Source organism: Notolepis coatsorum, assembly GCF_963971535.1.
Source record: "Notolepis coatsorum genome assembly, chromosome: 14".
NCBI lineage: Eukaryota > Metazoa > Chordata > Actinopteri > Aulopiformes > Paralepididae > Notolepis > Notolepis coatsorum.
Window position 1 is genome coordinate 95,751,326 of NC_140178.1, and position 17,156 is coordinate 95,768,481.

General features: G+C 44.7%; 2 protein-coding genes across 2 annotated transcripts; one reads left to right on the forward strand and one right to left on the reverse strand.

Annotated features, from left to right (window-relative positions):
* Positions 1-5,894: 5,894 nt before the first annotated feature.
* LOC311240661 (histone H1-like) lies at positions 5,895-6,476 on the forward strand (the record flags this gene model as incomplete). The annotated part of the gene is made up of 1 exon (XM_084329233.1): positions 5,895-6,476. The coding sequence occupies one exon, from the start codon at positions 5,895-5,897 to the stop codon at positions 6,474-6,476; it is 582 nt and encodes a 193-aa protein (XP_084185359.1).
* A 9,890-nt stretch (positions 6,477-16,366) lies between these two features.
* Positions 16,367-16,750, reverse strand: LOC311240981 (histone H2A; the record flags this gene model as incomplete). The annotated part of the gene is made up of 1 exon (XM_084329620.1): positions 16,367-16,750. One exon carries the CDS (start codon positions 16,748-16,750, stop codon positions 16,367-16,369), a length of 384 nt encoding a protein of 127 aa, XP_084185746.1.
* Positions 16,751-17,156: the final 406 nt, after the last annotated feature.

Consider the following 17,156-nt stretch of genomic DNA (forward strand, 5'->3'; position numbering starts at 1 on the left):
TTAGTGGCTCGTATCTCACGGAGGAGGAAGTAAACATTGCCATGCATTCTGGGAAATGAAGTCATTCTAGTTCTCCCTCCTCTCACCCACAATTAAAGGGGACATGACATACTGGTTTGATAGTGTATAGTGTAATGTATATATATAAATATAAATTATATATATAATATAATATAATATAATATATAAAATGGATAGTGTATGTATATTTGATAGTGGTATTGATATATTAATATGTATATTGATATTAATATTAAGATTGATTGATTGATTGATTGATTGGTATTGATATATATTGTATATTAATATTATGATTAATGTGTATGCACTGCATTTTGTTCTGTTTCACAGGTTTTTGACCTATGGTAAGCCTGTGGTCAACTGTGGGAATTATAAAGGTTGTATTGTGGAGAAAACATCTCAACTAGTTTGTTTAAATAAACAAACTCTAATGACTAACCATTGAGTCATCCATTGTGTGGTGCCTGTCAGCCCTTTCGGAGGGATTCAAATAGAACATTTTTGAAAGATCCGAACACTAATCTTGCTCCCAGTCTCTAGTCAGGTAGCTAGGCACGCTGGAAAACGAGATTATGTCGGATTATAATGCAATCTAAAGAATTGTGAGACATAAATAACAGAGAAAGGTATAGCTGCGCACCATGGTGAAGGCGCAAATTGGTGGTTTGAAGCGTCCACAAACACACCAGGGGTCTCCAAATGGTTTAATTCTGATGGCACATATTTCTGCTTGCTGACCCATTTGGCGTTAAATTCCTGCAATATTCATAGTTGTGTATTTGAGCTCTTTTTTGGCGAGGAGAAAACACAAGCGGCAGAGCAGTTTGGCAGCACAGAGGAGGACAGGATGGGTTGAGTCTACATGGCTCTCATGTAGTGTTTAAGACCAGCCCTCTGACTGAGCTTCAATATCGGTAAAGATAGATGTAGTGGAAATGGGGGAGGGTGTGCAATATTTATTAAGGATGGCATAAATTATAGAAGGTTAGGAATACAAGAACTGGAAGTAATAGTTATTGAAGTGTGGAGTAAGAAAGAGAGTTGGAAGATAATCAATTTGTATAACCCATGCAAAAGGTTAGAGAAAGTAAAACTAGAAATAATATTAGAAAGTTGGCGAGGTAATGTTGTTTGGTGTGGAGACTTCAATGCACACAGCACAATATGGGGCGAACAAGAAGATGCAAATGGGGAAGTATTAGAAGAGATAATGGATGAAAAGGAATTGGTGTGTTTAAATGATGGATCAGGGACAAGAGTGAATTTGATAAAGGGTACAGAGTCAGTGCTAGATCTCACTTTGGTAACGCAAGGTATGGCTGGAAGTACTAATTGGGAAGTACATAAAGAGAGTACTATAGGTAGTGATCATTACCCAATATTCATTAGTATAGGAAGGGCAGAAAGGGAAATAGAGCAGGATGAGAGAGAGGGGAGGTGGAAGTTTGAAGGGGCAGATTGGGACAAGTACAGGATGTTAACTGATGGAAAATTGAGGGAAATACATGTAGATCAGGATATTAATGGCCTCAACACAGAAATAAGTAATAGTATAGTAGAAGCAGGGAGAAAGGTGATACCGAAAGTTAAAAATAGTAGCAGGAAAAAGATAGTTCCATGGTGGACGAAAGAATGCACTGAGGCAATAACAAATAGGAATAAGGCTTTTAAAATATTAAGGAAGACACATACATTTCAGAAGGTAATTGAGTATAAAAGAAAGCAGGCAATAGTTAGTAGTGTAGTGAAGACAGCGAAGAAAGAATGCTGGAGGAGATTCTGTGAGTCAATAGGTAGGACTACGCCGCTAGGCCGAGTGTGGGGCATGATTAAGAAGATGTCTGGTAATAGGAAGGAGTATGGATACCCGATAATGAAAGATGGAGAAAGTGTAGTAGTTGAAAGTAAGGATAAAGCAGAGTTATTAGCGAATAATTTTGTTAAGGTACATAGTAATGCGAATTTGAGTGATGAGGAAAAGAAACAGAGAGAAAGTACAATGGGGAAAAATAGAGAGGCAATGCAGGATGAGAATGAGTATGGAAGTGTAATAAATGTGATGTTTACAATAACAGAACTAAATAGGGCATTAAGGAAAGCAGGGAAGACAACGCCAGGGAAAGATCAAATAAGCTATTTTATGTTAGATAACTTAAGTGATAGGAGCAAAGCAGTATTATTGAAGTTGTATAATAAGATATGGGATGAGGGGTATTTGCCGACTCAGTGGAAAGAATCAATTATTGTTCCTATATGTAAGCCAGGAAAGGATCCAAGTTTAGCAGGAAGCTACAGATTAACGTCACATGTAGGGAAAACTATGGAAAGAATGATAAATGAAAGATTACAGTATCATATAGAAGAAGAAAAAAATTATTAGAGAGTTATCAGAGTGGATTCAGAAAAGGGAGAAATACCATAGATCCAGCTATATGTTTAGAAAATGAAATAAGGAAGGCGCAAGCTAATAAAGAAAGTGTAGTAGCTATATTTTTTGATGTGGAAAAGGCGTATGACATGATGTGGAAAGCAGGACTATTGATCAAGTTAAAACATATGGGAATAAGAGGGAGAATTTATAAGTGGGTGGAAAACTTTCTAACAGGGAGGTCAATATCAGTACGGGTAGGGAAAGAGTATAGTGGAAAGTATGTAGTGGAGAATGGGACACCTCAAGGAAGCGTAATAAGTCCAGTTTTATTTTCTATTATGATAAATGAAGTGTTTAAGAATATAGAGAGCAGTATTGGGGTGGCATTATTTGCAGATGATGGGATTATGTGGAAAAGGGGAAAGAATATAGAGTATATAGTTAAGAAATTACAAGAAGCAGTAAAGAAAGTAGAGAAGTGGACACAAGAGTGGGGGTTTAGATTTTCAGTGGCAAAGACAAAGGTGGCATTTTTTACCAGAAGGAAAGTGTCAGATCAGGTTAGTCTTAAATTATATGGGGAAAGGTTAGAGAGAGTAGAGTGCTTTAAATATCTAGGGATTTGGTTTGATAAAAGGCTTACGTGGGCAACCCATATAGGAAAAGTGGTTGCTAAGTGTAAGAAAGTATTAAATATTGTAAGATGACTGAGGGGTAGGGAGTGGGGAGCAGGTAGGGGTTATTTGAAAGCTGTGTATATAGGATTAGTATAAGGTCTGCTTTAGACTATGGCTGCATCGTGTATCAGTCTGCGTCAAAAACGTTATTAATTCAGTATCAGGCGTTAAGACTGTGCTGTGGTGTGATCAGAACAACCCCAGTATCTGCATTGCAAGTGGAAATGAATGAAGCACCTTTGGAGTTCAGACGGAAGCAAATAGCGTTAACGTATTGGGTAAACTTAAAGGGCCATAAGGAGAGTCACCCCACTCAAAAGGTATTATTAGCATGTCAGGAATAAGAAAAGAAAGAGTTTAAGGGTTTTGGGTGGACAATAGGGAATGAAAGTAGGGAGATAGGGATAGGGGAGATGGAGATAAGCCCGACGATACCATTGTCTGATGTTCCACCATGGCTGTTTGAGGAGGTGGAGGTAGATTTTCATTTATTGGAAAGAAGGAGGGAAAGAGGTGAGGAAGTGTTGGATAAGTATGAAGTCAATAGGTATATACAGTGGCGGCCGCCACTGGGGGGCGCTAGGGCGCCGCCCCCCCTGGTAAAGAGAGCAGGAGAAGAAGAAAATGTTTAATTTTAATTTTAATTTTAGACCCCTAAAAATAAAATAAACATGTTTAAAATGAATAATATTTACTCATTTTAAGTATGTTTGTGTTTCCAATGCACAATATAACGTTAAAATATAAAATATTAATAATCGTTTTCCTGAACAGGAAGTGACGATTCTGTTTGATAAAGAACGTTCCATTACCTTAGCCGCATTTCTCCTGCCGTATTTCTCTCGGGCTAGACGCAATAGCGCTCTGAGTGCTTCTGAGTCACTGTTTCATCGCTGTATCCGTCGCAGCCAATCAGTGCGTAACGCGTTGTGCGTTGAAATATGATGTTTATGATGGAAGCCGGGCGTGATTTGAAGCATTTCGCGGAGACGCTCTCTGATTGGCGACGCGACGATGCCAGTTTTTTCCTTAGCCACAGTTTGCAACATGTTCGAGGCTGTGTGTTGTGAACTTGTGATTCAGTCTGGAGTCTGGACAGTGAGTGGAATGGATATACATCGACAACAGTCTGGGGGACAGTCAGTGGACATACACTTTATTAAGCCCTCCGGCTGGACCACGTTTCAATTAAACAAAGTGAGTTAATTCTCTCTCTCTCTCTCTCTCTTAGCCAACTCAGCTAACTTTAGCTGCTGTTAGTCACTCAGCTAATGCTTAACTAACGCTCTCTCTCTCTCTCTCTCTCTCTCGCTCTCTCTCTCTCGCTCTCTCTCGCTCTCTCTCTCTCTCCCTCTCTCTCTCTCTCTCTCTCTCTCTCTCTCTCTCTCTCTCTCTCTCTCTCTCTCTCTCTCCTCTCTCTCTCTCTCTCTCTCTCTTTCTCTCTCTCTCTAATTTCGCCGTGTGTGGGGCATAACCACTCAGACCATGAATGGTAACTTGTTTAAAATGACAAAATATACATATGTGTTTATTATTGAATCGATCTGACATCATCTGAGAGAGAGAGAGAGAGAGAGAGAGAGAGAGAGAGAGAGCGCTGTGCGTGTTTGTGTTGGGCTATTGGAAACGTGGTTGCATTTGACTGACTGTGATCATATATTGATCGATGGCAATGGTGATAATATTCGCCAATGCGTGCCTTGTACATGTTTGCAAAATGTTTGGTATAGCGCCCCTAGTGGAGAAGAATCCACGAGCCGCCACTGGGTATATAGAAATTAAGTATGGAGAGCAGATTAAAGTATACACAGATGCATCAAAAACAATCAGTAGCAAGGTGGGGGTTACATTTATAAGCCCAGAAGTAGATATCATGGTAAAGGAGAGGGTGAGTGATAAATTGTCGGTATACACGGGTGAGTTAATGGCTATTTTGTTAGCTATCAATTGGGTGGAAACAATTAAACCAAGCAAGGTGTTAATAGCGTCAGACTCAAGCAGTGCGTTAGTAAGTATAAAGAACACAGTCAGAATCAAGGCAGGACATTATTTTAGAAATAGCGCAGGCGATGTTTAGGGTAAGGAGGGTAGGCGCAGATGTGTGTTTCATATGGGTGCCAGCACATAATCGGGTGGAGGGGAATGAACTGGCGGATACATTTGCTAAGGAAGCAGCTAGTAGAGTAGTAGTAAGTAGGGAAGTGAGGTACAGCAAGGCAGAAGTTAAGAGTGTAGTTAAGTATGAAATGAAAAATAAGTGGCAGGAGGAGTGGGATAGAGGAAGTAAAGGTAGGCAGTTTTATAATATCCAGAGGGCAGTAGGGAAGATGAGAAGTGGGGGTAGGGGTACGAGGGAAGAAGTGATTGTATCAAGAATGAGATTAGGACACACAGGGCTAAATAGTACACTTAGGTTAATGGGCAAGCATGAGACTGGTAGGTGTGAGTATTGCAGTAGGCAGGAAACAGTGGAGCATGTGTTAGTGGAGTGTAGTAAGTATAGGGAAGAGAGACAGATCCTCAAAGAAAGGTTAGAGAGAGACCACATCAAGCTGGAGGTAAGAGAAGTGTTGCGACTGAGTTCAGGGAATGTGGGGTATAGGGCCATTTTTAATTTTCTAAATAGTACAGGTTTGAGTGGTAGGATATAGAGTAGTGTAGAATAGTGATTGTCATGTGCATAATCCATCTAGCTCCAAAATCAATTTCAGTAGGTGGCGGTAATGCACCAACACGTTAGTGCCAACCGCCAATAAAATTAGAAGAAGAAGAAGCTTCAATATCATAATTCTACTTGTGTTGAATCTGAGACAGAACGAGAGAAGATGGCAGAAGTCGCTCCAGCTCCAGCCGCTCCGGCTAAGGCCGCTAAGAAGAAGGCAGCTCCCAGACCCAAGAAGGCAGGTCCCAGCGTCAGTGACCTGGTCGTCGAGGCAGTGTCTGCTTCTAAAGAGAGGAGCGGTGTGTCTCTGGCTGCCGTTAAGAAGGCTCTGGCTGCCGGCGGCTATGACGTGGACAAGAACAAAGCCCGCGTTAAGACCGCTGTCAAGTGTCTGGTGACAAAGGGAACCCTGGTCCAGGTCAAGGGTACCGGAGCCTCCGGCTCTTTCAAGATCAAGGCTGAGGTTAAAGCCAAAAAGCCCGCAAAGAAGCCAGCTCCGAAAGCTAAGAAGCCAGCAGCCAAGAAACCTGTCGTGGCTAAAAAGCCCACGAAGGCAGCAATGAGGAAGCCTGCTGCCGCCAAGAAGTCTCCCAAGAAAGTCAAGAAGGTAGCGGCCAAGAGTCCCAAGAAGGTTGCAGCCAAGAGTCCCAAGAAGGTGAAAAAGCCCACTGCGCCCAAGAAGGCCCCAGCTAAGAAGGCTGCCAAGCCAATAGCAGCTAAGAGGGCAGCTCCCAAGAAGAGATAAGCGTTTGAACAGAACGTTGTCTTTAATTCAACAAAAGGCTCTTTTAAGAGCCACCCACCACTTCCATGAAAAGCAATTAGTGTACTCTAGTGACGTATATAACTATTACTTTTGGGATGGTTGGATTTCCATGAGTTACTTCCAGCACGGCAACAAAGCAAAATAATGCAACTTTATATATTATATAAATATGGAGAATATACCACAACAAAATCTATATAAAATATAGATCAGATATAGGTTCTTAATTTGAGAATGTTGATTGTTAAGACCGGTTTTATTAGTGGGTCCTACTAACGAAGATACTTTACTGCAACGAGTTGAGCCCTTTATTGTGGAAATACATAAATTGATATCATTATGATGCATTTATGTCCGTGCGTAAATGACTGCTATGACACTATTTGAATGATTACGGGAGATGGCCCATTAGTGGACACAGCAGATTAATGTAATTTTATTTATTTAGACCGGTTTGGATCATATGTTTGCACATAATTATGTTCCCCACTACCTCACGTTAAATATCTACACAAGCAACCATTATATTATACAGACAAGTGGAACATTGTCTCACAAAAGGGCTCAACAAAGGCCCAAACATTGTGAAAATAAACGAATTGCTGTCATTATGGTCAGTTTATGTTCGTGCATGCTGTAATCTATATATATAACCCTTACTATTTATACCGCTGTCCAGTATGATTTACCCATATTGTTTTTTTCAGTTCAAATTAATCACTTGACTGCTATGACATGCCATTTATCATTGTATATTATATCGTTAAGCCTTCAAAACACACAAAAACACTGCACAGACAATACATTAAACATTTACTTATAACCAGCACTGTACAAGTGTAGCCATTAGTGGACACCGTCAAATGTTATGCATTATGAGTTTATCGTCTTACATATGTCCGAGGTAACAACAACGTAAGTTACACAACCAAATTGTATTATTGTAACGGATGTTCTCTGTGTGTAGGCCTGCCTAACACACGTGGCTCCTGCGTTGTGTTCTGGGCGTGGTGTAAATGACGAATCAGCACACATGGACGACAGTTCAAGCCTTTATTCGATGGCCTGCAATGGAGCCCACCGACCTGTATCAAATGGGTGGTCGAAATACCACAAGAACAGCGTCACAAATATATCTCGTCAAGTCTCCCACGTTGAATAGTTGTTGCAACTCGAGAATATCAAAACCATTACATGTACCGCATGGCTTAACCACATCTCACATAGTAATTTAACATATCAAAACCATTACATGTACCGCATGGCTTAACCACATCTCACATAGTAATTTAACATACTAATCTTATTAGCAATGCATGAAACGTGAATGACAAATTACACAATAGACCGAACTCTTAAGGCACACATACCTGTATCAAATGGGTGGTCGAAATACCACAAGAACAGCGTCACAAATATATCTCGTCAAGTCTGGTGACAGAGAACAATAAATTGACGATATTACCACGGTGAAATACCAATTGTGCATATAACATAACCACACCATTCATTACAACACTATCGAGTCATTATCATCTGTTAACATTCAATTCACATACAAAATATATATACAACAGTGTAATACATAAAAGTGCTGCGCGCTACAATAATCAAACGTACCTCCCACGTTGAATAGTTGTTGCAACTGAATCCCCAAACCGGAAGAGGTTGCTTCTATCATCGCGCTAATAATTGACCCCGGAAGTGCTACACTCTCGAACGTGAACTTCCCAAGTTACATTCAAATAAAAGTGCCTTTGGTATAAAGAAATAATAAACAATTGTAAGCATTAAACATTTGTAAACAGGATTTAATAACATTTCAATCCTTAATAAAATAATAAACAGGATTTGGTGACATTTCAAACCCCAATAATAATAATAATAATCAATGTCCAATTGACCTGGTTACATTCACCCCTCCTGAAATTTCACCAACATCCCGTGTCAGCAGAGCAAGGGGGACATACAAAGAGAAAAAAAAATATCGGTAGTCTACCACTAACCTAGACCTGGCACCAGAGAAAAGGGACCTAGTCCCCCATTCGACTCAAAAGTCACCCCCAAAAGAGGTTCAGAGAATAAAAAAATTGATCAGATCTCAAAATTCCCTTAGATCAATATGACGCCTGATACGCCACACAACTCATGGCCCTCAAAGCTGTCTGATAGACACCTACTCAACCCAGCAATACAAAAGAAAAAAAACTGGTTTTGGTGAACCCTAACCTCCACCTCAACTCAACCAGTCACCCCTCTCAGAAATGGCATCTGAACCATAGATTCTATCAACCTGTTCACTGATCTCACTACTCTCCCTGTACGTGTCCTAACCCGACCATCATTCCCTACGTGAGGGTGTAAATCAGTGGGAACCGCAACACCCATGTCAGGTGAGTGCGAAACCCCTGTACCTAAATCAGTGTGAGCTGTGACAACTACGTCAGGTGAGTGAGAAGCCTCTGCCTCTGAATCGGTGTGAGCTATGACAACTATGTCAGGTGAGTGAGAAACCTCTGCCTCTGAATCGGTGTGAGCTATGACAACTATGTCAGGTGAGTGAGGAACCTCTGTGTGCTGTGCCTGTGTGTCAGGTGTACATTGAGCAATGGCCCCTGCAGGACTGGCCACTGGGCTAACCTGCTCTATCCCATCTGTCACAGCCAACACAGAATCAAAAGAGTCTGTAAGTGACGAGACCACAGGCCCCTCTACCTCCACAGAGTCGGTCAGGTCATGTGCAACACCGCCCTCAGACCAAACTCCAGATGCAGGATCCATACCGTCACTACTATCACAGTCCCCCTCATCGGACTCTCCGTCATCAAACGCCTGACCAATCTCACTGGCGTCCTCCCCCTGCTCTAGCTCAGGAAATGGCAAGAAGTTGACCTCCAGCAAACGGTTCCTGTGCACTACCCTTGTGCGCCCCCCTACATCCTGAATCCTATAGACATGGATACTGGGATTGACACCAACAACTGTATACACTCCATCCTCCCATTTGTCAGCCAACTTCCGTTTTCCCCGCTCTCCCTGATTTGCTACCAGAACCCGATCCCCCACAGACAGGTGTGTACCCTTGACACGCTTGTTGTACTGTCGGGTTTGGTGCTGTTGCTCAACAGTGGAGTGCTTCTGAGCGATCTCCATGGCACTCTTCAGACACGAAAGCAGGGAGCCAGCATAGGAATCGTAATCTACAACTCCAGGGTCATTCAGGACCTGCCTGAACATGACATCCACTGGTAGTCTAGGGACGCGGCCAAACATCAAAAAGAAAGGCGCGTAACCCGTAGTCTCATGAACAGTGGCATTGTACGCAAACGTGAGTGTCTGGACCTGCTGCGGCCACTGGTGCTTCTTCCGAAGCGGGAGAGAGCGGAGCATGTTCCCCAGAGTGCGGTTAAAGCGCTCTGTCCCACCGTTACCCATGGGGTGATAGGCCGTTGTGTGGGATTTGGCCACTCCCGCCAACCTGAGGAGCTCAGCAATCAATTTGCTCTCAAAATTGGCACCTTGATCTGCGTGTATTCTCTCAGGGAACCCGTACACACAAAACACGTTGTCCCAAAGCTTCCTGGCAACTTGTTTCGCCGTCTGATTAGCGCATGGGAACGCGTGCGCCAACTTGGTGAAATGGTCAGTCACCACCAACACGTCCACTGACCGCTGATTGCTGTCCTCAGCGGACCAGAAATCCATACACACTAACTGCATCGGCGCGGAGCTCTTGATGCTTTCAAGGGGCGCACGAGCAGCAGGCTCCGGGGACTTCCCATACACACATCTTTGACAACACTTGACATATGCTCTGACATCCCTCTCCATATCTGGCCAATAAAAACGTTGCCTGGCAAGAGAGAGTGCGATCCTGGCCCTGATGACCCGCCAGATCATGGATGCCCGACAATGCCTTGTCCCTCAGACTCAGCGGCAACACGTACTGAGTTCTCCTCTGCTTGGACACTTGGTCCCTCGTCACACGGTACAGGACACCATCACAGACCTCCAGCTTGTCCCACTGTTTCAACAGTCTGAGAACCCTCTGGTTAGCGCCGTGCCTCTCCCGTCTAGATGGTCGCTTTCGAACAGCGACAAAGGGTAGCACCCTAGAGATGCATGTGTCCCGTTCCTGACTCAACCGGAGCTCCTCAACTGAAAACATCGGTAAAACATCTTGACCCTCAGACAGATGTTGGATGTTCTGAACCAAACCCAGCGCTCTGGACTCAGCAGCACCAATCCAATCACACTTAGACTGACAGAGGGCTCTGATCGCCTCTGTCCCACAATCCATCCCGAGTAGTGAGCTACTCACCGTCTGGGACAGACAACTGTACCTAAAAACATCTTGCACAGAGTCCCCCTCAACTGCCCCCGCTTCCTGCACAAGAGCCGGGTACGGCTCCCTCAATAACCTCTGACTAACATGCTTAGCGAACGGGTCACGACTCAAAGCGTCCGCCACCACATTCTTCTTCCCTGGCAGGTGTCTGAGATCAAAGTCAAAAGCCGCAAGTTTAGACACCCAGCGAATCTCACATGCGTCAAGCTTTGGCTTCGTAAGCAGATAAGTCAACGGGTTATTGTCCGTCCAAACTGTGAATCTCTGACCCTTCAGCCAATGGCTGAATTTCTCGCATATGCTCCATTTCAAGGCCATGAACTCCAGTCTATACGCTGGATACTTACGCTGTGAAGCACTGAGGGTCTTGCTTGCAAAAGCGACAGGCCTGGCCTTAGACTCACCTCGAGGTACCTGCGACAGCACAGCGCCAAGTCCGTCCAACGACGCATCAACTGAGAGGACAAAAGGCTCCTCAAAATCTGGGTGGGCGAGCACGACACACTCCAGTAGCATTGTTTTCAGCCTGTCGAAAGCTTCCCCACAAACCGATGTCCAGTCGGCAGGGGTGAGCCTACGAAAGCTGCCAGGTGGTTTCTTGTCCTTAGGGGACCTCCCCTTCCTCTTTTGTCCAGCCGTAAGGGCGAACAATGGCTTTGCAACAGCAGAGCAGTTTGGGAGGAAATGCTGGTAATAGAATACCATCCCAAGAAACGACCTGATCCTACGGACAGAGGGTGTGCACCCATCAACTTCCATGAGATCTTGTACTGTCATGTTGGAGATAACCTCCACCTTGGAGGGATCAACAGACATGCCCCCACCACCGACCACATGGCCCAAGAACCTAACCTCCTGCTGCAGAAGGTGACACTTCTTGGGAGCCAGTTTCAAGTTGTTCTCCCTCAACCTCTGAAACACGGTGTGGAGCCTAGACAGGGCCTCATCTTCTGACGGCGCGAAGACCAGGAGATCATCAAGGTAACACAACAGTTTTGTGAAGTTCATGTCCCCAAAGATTCCAGTCATCATTCTCATAAAGGCTGCAGGGCTATTACATAGACCCTGTGGCATGCGATTGTACTCATGCAACCCGAGGGGGGTTGTGAAAGCCGTGTACTTCTTGTCATCCTCATGCATTGGGATGTTAAAGAAGCCAGAGGTGAGATCCATCGTACTAAAGAGGCAATTGCCCCCAAGCGCGGCAAGACAATCAGACTGGTGTGGCAGGGGGTGAGCGTCCTTCAAGGTGCGCGCATTCAGCCATCTGAAATCAGTGCAGATCCGAACCCCCCCATCCTTTTTCCAGACCATTACAAGAGGTGAAGCGTACTCACTCGAGGACTTCCATGATAATCCCCTTTTCCTCCATATCAGTGAGAACCTGTCTCAGCTTCTGATAGTGAGCCGGGGGGACCCTCCTGTAGGGCAATCGAAAGGGGCGCTCATCCACAAGACGGATGCGATGAGTGTATCCCTTGACCTCACCACAGTCTAACGAGTCCTTGGAAAAGATGTCGCTATATTCAATTATCAACTGCTCAAGCTGAGACCTGCAGGCTCCACTGACCTGGCAAGAACTGATGTCAATGTCACCGAGCCCGAGCTCTGACAAACTCCTAGCCGGCGGGGCCGAAGGACCGGCACAACCAGGGGCGTCAGGCTCTCGCCTTTCCGAAACTGCCTGCAGTCCCTGAAAAGCATCTAAGTCCTCAATCGCCAAACACACTGAAACATCAGCCAACTTGCAATTCCTTTTCAGTGTGATAGGTTTGCCAGACGGATTGACAACAGTCATGGGCACCCACCTATCTCCCCAGAGTGGTGTAACGAGCCGACCCACAAGAACGCCTCGTGGCATAGCCTTGGAGTCTGTTGGCTCCACGATTACAGTGCTCCCAGGTGACATAGGCACCTTAGCGGGGAGTCTGCCCCAGACTAAGTGCTCGTGTCTCGGTAGGAGCGTCACGGCCTGGGTGAGCTTCACAGTACCAATTTTCTCGGGAACCGTACCGCCCCTCCAGCGCTCCACATTAGTAAACATGGACAGAAACTGCTCCACTTCCGGACTTGACTGAGGCTCTGGTCTCGATGCGAGATCCCAGTACTCACTACCACCCTTCAGGACGTGGGTAACATGTTTAAGGACATTCGTGCCAACTATCAGGTCATCATGTTGACCGGGCACGACCAACGTGGGTACAGTAAAGGAGACCCCATAAAGCTGCATGCCTAAATCATAAAACCCATCAGGCCTCGTCTCCAGACCACCACAGCCAATCAAAACAAAATTTTCTTCAGGCTGCTGCTTCCCAGGTAAAACACCCCCAGAGCGGAGCTTCTCCACTGCATATTCACTGATACTGCACGACATAGAGCCAGTATCCAACATGCCTCTAAGCTGAACACTCTGGTTGACAAGGACTGAAGCATAAAACAGGTCACTGAAAGCTTGAATCTTTTGAGTTGCTTGAATGATCGTACGAGAACCCTTAGGTGCTTTGGCACACTTGTCTTCATACAAGTGAGCAAGATCAGAGACATCAGTGAGGGATTCATCCATACCACCCACACCACCCCTCTCTAGGTGTGAGTTTAGTCGTTTAAAGGACGAGACTGACCACCAGTGCTGTCACCGGGCGGAGTCTGCCGCTGGTTGTGCTGCTGAGGACAATCCCTCTTCCAATGACCAGGAGACAAACATGCTAGACACCTGTTCTCCCCTCTGCAGTGGGAAAGAGTGGAATGGTCAGGAGAGTTACAAACTCTGCACAACCGGCGCTGTGTGTCAGGCACCCGAGCTGTGGCGCTGGCTGGCACCTGAGTCTGCACTGTAACTAGGCGGTCTAACAAACCCACTAGACTCCTCATGTAGTCATGGCCACCTCCGGAACCATCTGTGGGTGCTGGGGACGGTGCCGGAAACACCGAGGCTGTTTCACTCAATACTGGTGCGTCACTGACTATAGGCACATGACACTGGGAACGAACCCTGCGCTCTACCGTACCTAATTCAAACTGTCCACCTGCAGCAGTTCGAGACTTCCTGTCCTGCATGTGCTCATCGAGTCTCTCCTGGATCTCGCAAGCAGACCATTGCCCAGCAGACTTGAATTTAAAAACATTAGCCAATGACTGATCAGGGCAGTGTTTGATAAACATCATGCTGACCTCGTGACTCGGGTCCTCGATACTACGGCCTTGCCTCCTCAAACACTCATCAGCTACTTCTACTGTCCTATTTAACCTGATCCAAAACTCCATAGCATCTTCACCAGGCTTTGGTAGTGTACTATAAAAGTCCGCCAGGGGCATGCTCGAGTATGAGAGTTCACTAAAATGTTGTTTTAGTATGTCAAAAATCATGTGAGGGTTCCTTGTGTGGTCAATAGACTTGTTGTTACGCAACTTTATCCTTACCATATCCCCTGCTTTACCCATGAGCTTAGATAGAATCTCCTGTGATTGCTCACTAACTGGAGTGGCTCGTTTCCTCATGTATGAGGTAACCAAATTCTCCCACTCATAAACAGTGAATTTGTCTGAATTATCACCCCTGAATATAGGGGGCTCTCTGGCGTCTGAGTGCACGACTATTCGGTGTGGCACTGTCACCTCTGAGGGGCGCTCAATAGACCTAATGGTGTCTGTGCTCCTGCTAAACTGCAGCTTAGCTGTGATGGACTCGCCAATCTTTTCTGCCAGCTGTGTGATGAGCGCACTTAACTCTGGCTGTTCACCTGCTAGTCGCTCACTAACTGGTGATTGACTTGGCCCGGCACGGTCCACACACTCTAACACTCTAACACGATTCACGTACCTCGTGGAGGTAAGCTGTGGAGTTTCAAATGTTACGGGATCTGGTCCTGTTGCCTCCGTCTCTGAGAGCCGGTTGTAAAATTCCCCCCCCCCATCCAAGTCCATCTCTACTACCACATCTGTATTCCCACCTTCTGCCATTGTCCTACTTTCACCCTTAGGTGCTTTGGCAGAAAAAAAATTAATTACTGTAGTAGAAAAAAAAAAAAAAAAAAAAAAAAAAAATTAATAGGAATGAAATTGCATAAGAGATTAACCAATTAAATGAATACCTAAATGTCTTTTACACATTCACTGGCATCCTCATCTTCATGTCTTTTTTTTCTTCTTCACAAGTTCATTGTCCTCTTTAATTGTCTTTATTCACAATTTACAAAACAGTGGCCTGTGGCTGTGACATACCTTCACTGTATTTGAAGCCACGTAGGGTGAAGTTCTTTCCACCGGCCACTAGATGGCAGCGTCTCACCAATGATGAGGGCTGTGTTGATTGTGAGGACACCTGTGTGAAGAGTTTATCACCCGCCACTAGAGGGCAGCGTCTCACCAATGATGAGGGCGGGTTGACTTTGGAACTGCAGCTTCCCTGGCGAACGATCCTGGCGAAGGTTCTTTATCCGGATCCGGGTCGAACGGTACCACTGTAACGGATGTTCTCTGTGTGTAGGCCTGCCTAACACACGTGGCTCCTGCGTTGTGTTCTGGGCGTGGTGTAAATGACGAATCAGCACACATGGACGACAGTTCAATCCTTTATTCGATGGCCTGCAATGGAGCCCACCGACCTGTATCAAATGGGTGGTCGAAATACCACAAGAACAGCGTCACAAATATATCTCGTCAAGTCTCCCACGTTGAATAGTTGTTGCAACTCGAGAATATCAAAACCATTACATGTACCGCATGGCTTAACCACATCTCACATAGTAATTTAACATATCAAAACCATTACATGTACCGCATGGCTTAACCACATCTCACATAGTAATTTAACATACTAATCTTATTAGCAATGCATGAAACGTGAATGACAAATTACACAATAGACCGAACTCTTAAGGCACACATACCTGTATCAAATGGGTGGTCGAAATACCACAAGAACAGCGTCACAAATATATCTCGTCAAGTCTGGTGACAGAGAACAATAAATTGACGATATTACCACGGTGAAATACCAATTGTGCATATAACATAACCACACCATTCATTACAACACTATCGAGTCATTATCATCTGTTAACATTCAATTCACATACAAAATATATATACAACAGTGTAATACATAAAAGTGCTGCGCGCTACAATAATCAAACGTACCTCCCACGTTGAATAGTTGTTGCAACTGAATCCCCAAACCGGAAGAGGTTGCTTCTATCATCGCGCTAATAATTGACCCCGGAAGTGCTACACTCTCGAACGTGAACTTCCCAAGTTACATTCAAATAAAAGTGCCTTTGGTATAAAGAAATAATAAACAATTGTAAGCATTAAACATTTGTAAACAGGATTTAATAACATTTCAATCCTTAATAAAATAATAAACAGGATTTGGTGACATTTCAAACCCCAATAATAATAATAATAATCAATGTCCAATTGACCTGGTTACATTATGAGAAACGGAAATATTGCATTTTCAAGAAGAGGTGGGTGGCTCTGAAAAGAGCCTTTGTGGAGTTTGTCGAAGAGGCTAAATAATTTACTTCTTGGCAGCCTTCTCGGTCTTCTTGGGCAGAAGGACAGCCTGGATGTTGGGCAGCACACCACCCTGAGCGATGGTCACTCCTCCCAGCAGTTTGTTGAGCTCCTCGTCGTTACGCACTGCCAGCTGCAGATGACGGGGGATGATACGACTCTTCTTGTTGTCACGGGCAGCGTTTCCAGCCAACTCCAGGATCTCAGCGGTCAGATATTCCAGCACAGCCGCGAGATAAACCGGGGCACCGGCTCCAACACGATGAGCATAGTTGCCTTTACGCAGCAGTCTGTGGACACGACCCACGGGGAATTGAAGACCGGCGCGAGAGGAGCGAGTCTTGGCCTTAGCTCTGGCCTTTCCTCCAGTCTTGCCTCTTCCAGACATGTTTATTATTATCTTACGTTAAACGAGTTAGAAAATGAATGCAGTGAGTTGGAGAGTAACTTTTTTATAGTCAGGCTTGTGTTTTCTCACCAAATCAGGAAAGACGTTTTGTTGGCGGTATTTCCAAAAGACCAGTCCTCCAATCCTCGTGTGAGATGTAGGCGGAATAATGAACTCCCAAAGCTGAGACCAATCAGCAACGACTGCGCCTCCGCGTTAGTATGGCCAGAGATTCGTCACACCAGCGTATTATTCTTGTTGAAGTGATGACTAAAACGTCGTTTCTCATAATGGCCAGAAATAACTAACAAAACTGATCTAATACTTATCGATTAGACTGCTGACAAGTAATACATATGACCCTATGGTTAAAAATAAATACAATCCGAACTATCAGGTTTGCTCC